The sequence below is a fragment of the Coptis chinensis genome, chromosome 8 (assembly GCF_015680905.1).
Source record: "Coptis chinensis isolate HL-2020 chromosome 8, ASM1568090v1, whole genome shotgun sequence".
Taxonomy (NCBI): domain Eukaryota; kingdom Viridiplantae; phylum Streptophyta; class Magnoliopsida; order Ranunculales; family Ranunculaceae; genus Coptis; species Coptis chinensis.
In genome coordinates, this window is record NC_141463.1 from 90,253,617 (window position 1) to 90,259,799 (window position 6,183).

The following is a 6,183-nucleotide window of genomic DNA, read 5'->3' on the forward strand; positions in this document are numbered from 1 at the left end:
AGCACGACTCGAGAAATTGTCCAGGAAAAATTAAAACAAGAGTGTGGAATGACATGCTTGTTGAGTGTGGAAGGACCGTTGGTTATGTTCTTACCGCCTTGTTTTTGGGGTTTTTTTCTAATTGTAAGAATTATAAAACTATCCAATTTTTGGGAGCTTACACCAATGATTTCATTTTTTTTTTTTATGTTGGATAATTGATACTAGAAAAATGGTATGAGGCAAAATTGATCCTAGGTTGTAGAAAGTCCGAGTGATTCGATTGTTGTTCCTGATGGAGCAGCTTTGTCTGCATATCAGTATTTTGAGAATGTTAGGAATTTCTTTGTCTGCATATCAGTATTTTGATTGTGGGCTTTGTGACTATGAACAATCGGACTACGAACATTGATTGTTCATAAATATGAAGCTACTTAACATTCTTTGTTCATAGTCCACAAATTGTTCATAGTCCACAAAGAACTGTTTCTGTATCCAATTGGCATTCAAATACAACAATAATGAATGAACCCATATAAACAATAGCATAGCATTGAATTATTTTTTACATTGCTGATAACAAAGCTTTAAGTTTAACAGTACACAATCGCGATTCAGATGAATTATCACAGGTTCCATCCTACAAAAAAGAAAACCTATCAAACTGAGAATCCCGATGTCAATAGCAAATTCTGGATTCAATGCAATCAGTTACTTGAGTATAGCATCAAACAAGTAGTCACAACCTCTTCTACTCGTGTCGGATTCAGTCGGCTCAAGATGCTACAAAAGACAGAACCATCTAACAAGCAAGACCTCACTTCTTCGTCTGAAGCTTCAACTGGAAGGCTTAAATTGGGAACTATATCATTCAACCATTCCACCAACTCCGCTCGCTGCTTGGCTGTAGAAACAGGTGAAGTTTAATAATGATCTAAAATGTGCCTACGAGTTTAAAACAAAGACAATGTGCTTTACCTCCAACTACAGAACCAATTGGGGAAGGGGGCTGACCATTCTCACTTATGGAAAACATGATAAGATCTTTGATATAAGGCGCGTGATCTCAAACTTCCAAAGCGAAACCCAATGGCCTAACTTGATATATGCAGACAAAGCTGCCAGATGGTGATATTGTTGTTTAAATAAATAACTAAATAAAAAAATCCAAATTAGAAAATTTAGCACACATGAACATGAGACAAGCAACCTGTTGAGAGATCAATTTCTTTGAGTGCTGATGTTCGATCGTAATGCTTCTTGTGTTTCTTTTTCTTCTCGAGGCCACCTGCCTTGACATTCAACGCTTTTCCTTTCAACTTGAGCTTTCCTCCAACAGCATTCTCATATCCTGACATATTATTATTCCCTGCCAACAGTAGTCAATTATGAATCACTACAAAGATAATTAATACTAAAATCACTTTATTATTAATAATAGTAAACCCTTTTTTTTTTGTTACCCTTTTCTTCCACCAGCGCCGGAGACAGAACAAGAAAGAAAGACTTATAATCCTTTTCGGAATTCGACCGATGTTTCAAATGCTAAATCAAAATGTCTCGGAATTTCAAACTTTCGAGAAACTATAGTGTGGACTGTGGACCGGGTTAATGTTCATACTCTTGTTGGACTATGAACATTCAGTGTTTCATACTTACAGTGGGTTATGAACATTGAATGTTCATATTTTATTGACTACTGAACATTCAAATGTTCATAGTTGATGCAATACGCTTTGCCAATGATGTCAATGAAGTTGGCATATGATGTGTATGTCAACGGGTTGACATACGCCAATAAACCGGAAAAAGGTAACAAAGTCGGAAAGACATGAACGCGTCCATATTTGATTGGAAATGTCAAAATAAGCATAACCCATAGCTTTGTTGTGGGCACCACCTTCCTCGGCACGCCCAATCATGCGTATTATGAACAATCATTGTTCATACCCATACCATGAAGCATGAATATGAACATATTAACAACAATGAGTGTCATAGTCCATATCAGACGCATACGTCTTATGAACAATCATTGTTCATAGTCCAATGTAGTATGACAAAGAATATTCATAGCTCATGACTATGAACATTGATTGTTTATAATACGCACAAGATGGACTATTTAACACTCAATCGCTCATAGTTCAATGCGGATATGAACAAAAAATGTTCATAGCTTTCATGACCGTGGTATGAACAAAGAATGGTTAATTTGAGATACCCCCTTGTTTTGTAAAATTGAGAGGAGTGATTTTTCCCGATAATAATATCATCTTTATTTTTGTTTTGGTAAACGGTTGAGATTAGATCATCTAATTTATTTTAGATCGGGCGGATCGAGATTAGATCTAACCATTTTGGTAGTCTTCCACACGCAGTAACGCAACCTTTTATACATTGTCGTGATATAAACTTTCTCGTTATATAGTATTGTACATAGCTTATGTAGTGAGGTATTAACATTGATTGTTCATACCCCAAATATGTATTTAACAATGAAAGCTCATAATATATCGTATTGGGTATGAGCGGTGATTGTTCATACCCCAAATAAGATAGGTACAATGGTCATTTGACTTTCTATTCACAAAAAAAAATAGATCCACAAAAATCCACGACCCCATTCTTCTTCCTCCTAATGAAGCCATCATCTCATATAAAATTTCATAGTTGGGTATTGATTTGTGTATAATTCTTCAATTTGGAGATGAGTATAATTTACCTTCGAGTTATCCTCATAAATATGAAGTGGGTGATCGGTTATCTGTTGAAGTGAATTCTTTGACTTCCATCAATCATTGATAAAGAAATACCTTATATAGTTATGACACCTTTTTTTACGTAAACCATTGGAAGGAATTAAAGATATGGATGGTTGAGTTGAGAATCTTGGTGAGTTTTTGTATCTCTTTGATTCTATTGTTGTTGAGGAGGTAATCAATTTTCAAATGAGTTCTTCAAACTTGATTGAGTTGGGTTTCAAGGATTCAATTTTAATTATATTTTTATTTTGATTCTTAAGATTTGATTGTGGGTTAACCGGTTCCATTGAAGTTTCCGCATTGAGAGTTTTCACTTGAAAAACGTGGTAGTGGGTTTCTCCGAAAAACTTAGTGGTGGGTGTCCCCAGAAAGTGAGAGAGAAAAAGGATGAGGAAGAAGAAAGAGGCGTTAGTTTTTATCCAATTTTCTAATCTAATTTGTGAAAGAAAAATAAAATGACTATTGTACCCTCTCATATTTGCTTTGTGAAATTAGTGCAAGATCTGGACGTTAGATCGGGTATAATCGAATGGATGTGATGAGCTGTTAAGATGGGCTGTCATTTTAAGCTGTCAAGTTAGCCAGCCCCATATATATATATATATATATATTGACATACAAGTCTTTCCTAAAGATGGGCAATAAGAAAATTCCTTGAAACTTCCCCTGATAGTTACAAACAAAGAACAATTTTTTTTTTCAAATAGGAGATGCTATATTCTATCTTTTCCACTATATAATTTCCTTTTTTATGTGTACGTAGGGTTCAATAATGCTCTTCAAAGCAAGAGAACCCATAAACTTTCAACTGGTCACATGTGGGCACACTATAATTATACTAGCAAATATACACGTGCTGTGCATGTGGTGGTAATCATTTGTGTTTATGATTTTGGCCCCAGGCCCACCATGTTTTCATCCAAAAACAAAAACAACCAATATTTTACGTGTACCATGGTTTAGTGGTAGGGTCTCTTTGTCTCTCTACAACAAAACATAAAAAAATATAGACTTTTGTATTGACTTTTGTTATGATTTTTTTGTGGCTCAAATTGCTTGTACTTGGCTAACATAAGACATGTCAATAAAAGCAACACTTATTAGAACTGATGGACAGCTCCATCGGCTCACTCACCCACGCCCCTTATAAGTAGTCGAGATTTGTAGGCATTAACAACAATGTTCTATGTCACTGATGTTATGATCCACCTACTCGCAACTAATTGTGTGAGTCTTACAGTATGGTAATGACATGTCTTTTACTGATATTATGAAGATTGCTAGCTAAATCAGTAAGTATAGTTTGCTACTGGGAGACTCATTACAATTGGAGAAGATTTACAAACTCTCTCCCAGATACAATAAAAAAACCAATCTTCTTTTATTAATCTCCCAAGTAAATATATTAATGCCAAGAAACATACCTAATATCAGTTTGGAATTACTTAACATCTCTAATCCAAGTATATAAGTTTTGATAACTAAGCAAAGAAAGACGATAGGAATATAAGATCCATATATTTCAAATATCTTTATAACTAGATAATAGATGTCATTGGCAAAAAGAATTAAGCTAATTGTATAAACTATACTATTTCTAATGGGACTCATTATCTTAGAATGAAGAGTACCTCCATATAGGTAATTAAAAAGCTTTTAACAAATGATAGAGAGTGCTAACTGTCTATATCCATATAGGTTAAAGTTCAGCAACTAGTCTTCTGCAAATTGTCTTTTAGAAGAAAGTTTTCTTTTGCATTGGTTGGGTATCTTACATCCATTGGTTTGCAGAATGTAAGATGATATAAGACTGCAATGTTATGTTGATGTAGATTTTGTAGGAGATATTGATCGCAGGAGGAGCACCACTGGTTATGTGTTTACTATGGGTGCAACAGTTGTTAGTTGGGTTTCACAATTACATAAGATAGTTGCTTTGTCTACTACAGAAGCAGAGTATGTTGCAGTCACTGAGGCTAGCAAAGAGATGATATGGCTCCAAAGCTTATTAGAAGAGTTAGGCTTGATACAAGAAGAAAATATGTTGCATTGTGACAGTCAAAGTGCAATACATCTAGCAAAGAATTCAGCATTCCATTCGAGGACTAAGCATATTGATATACGCTACCATTTCATCAAGTCGCTTCTGGAAGATGAAGTAATAGTACTTGAGAAAATTCAAGGAAGTTGGAATCCAGCTGATATATTGACTAAACCAGTGACTATTGAGAAACTGAAGCTCCGTTCAGCTTCGGTTGGTCTTCTAGCTTGAGGATCGTTGTTGAAGCACACCATGATGCACCAGTTATACAAGGAGTACAGTTACTTTGTTTATCAGTCTCCAAGTGGGAGATTGTTATGTTATTGGAGTTTGATTCCAACCCCCAGCACATAAAACCTTATCCAAATCGGTTTTGGTTTTGATAACCATTAGTTTATGGATTTGGTTATGTATTAGGACTCTATAAGTGGAGTTGGTTATCATAACCAACTACTACACATGATCCTTATCTCAATGAGTTTTAGTTTTCTTTTTGCTTTAGGACTTGTATTAGATATTAGATGGGAGTTTATAAATAGAACCCCATCCTTAGAGTTTTATAATCACACATTAAAGAAAAACTTGAGAGCATAGATTACAAATTAGGTGAGCTATTTTGTGTGAGATTGATTGAGATAGATATATTAGTGTTTGTAACTATTTCTTGATAATAGTGAATTGTGGTGCGCTTGTGGATTAAGGCAATTGCATAACCACGTATATCTGTGTGTTTTTCTTTTTTGTTTTTTTCTTCTGAGTTTTCTAGATTCTAAATTCTTCGTGTTGGTTGGGGTAGATCCCTTAGGTGTATGCGAGGGTCAGATACTGGGTGCAGTGGATAGTACATTATTCTAGGGGTCCAACCAATTTATACACTTGATCAACTGTCTCTTCATGCTTGCATCAGACATCATAAGCAGTTAGGAGCTTAATTGCATGCCAAGTTATCAATCTTCCATACGGTAAAAGAATATTTTTCGTTGGTGGCGACAGTGAGAATGCTATCTAACCTGTTGCTCAAGTGATATGGACTTTGCACTGGACTCGGAGATTTGCCGGAATGAACTGCAAGCCCCAAGCCTCATGGGTTGACAATAACTTCCGGTTGGCAGAGATAACTTAGGTACCGCTCTGTTTCTTCTTTGCCGTACTATAGCCATTGCCTGCATTCTGTAGTGAATGCCGAGAAGAATAATAATTCAGTTTCATACTATCTAAGCATCTTGCCTCCTCTCCTCTGCCTTGCTCTCTGAGAATATTGTGGGTAGAAGATGTTCGGATCATTTAAAGAGTTGATCTTATGTTGGATTGTTAATTGTTTTGAGTTGAGCTATACATATATTACTATAAGAAGTTGCCAACCCTGGTTAAATAGACGAAGAAACTTAATGAAGTTTC

General features: G+C 35.4%; 1 protein-coding gene across 1 annotated transcript; it reads right to left on the minus strand.

The window, feature by feature from the left end:
• Nucleotides 1-505: 505 nt before the first annotated feature.
• LOC147484223 (uncharacterized) lies at nt 506-1,517 on the minus strand. The gene is made up of 4 exons (XM_086578067.1): nt 1,443-1,517; nt 1,190-1,348; nt 958-1,097; nt 506-883 (listed from the first exon to the last, which is right to left on the minus strand). Exons 2-3 carry the CDS (start codon nt 1,335-1,337, stop codon nt 1,003-1,005), a joined length of 243 nt encoding a protein of 80 aa, XP_086434193.1. The 5' UTR covers nt 1,338-1,348; nt 1,443-1,517; the 3' UTR covers nt 506-883; nt 958-1,002.
• Between the last annotated feature and the right edge of the window lie 4,666 nt (nt 1,518-6,183).

Bases quoted from the DNA above. Each gene is read 5' to 3' on its own strand.
- LOC147484223 (XM_086578067.1), bottom strand. From the start codon at position 1,337: ATGTCAGGATATGAGAATGCTGTTGGAGGAAAGCTCAAGTTGAAAGGA. The intron at 1,098-1,189 runs GTTGCTTGTCTC...ACCATCTGGCAG, and splicing joins AGAAATTGATCTCTCAACAG to CTTTGTCTGCATATATCAAG.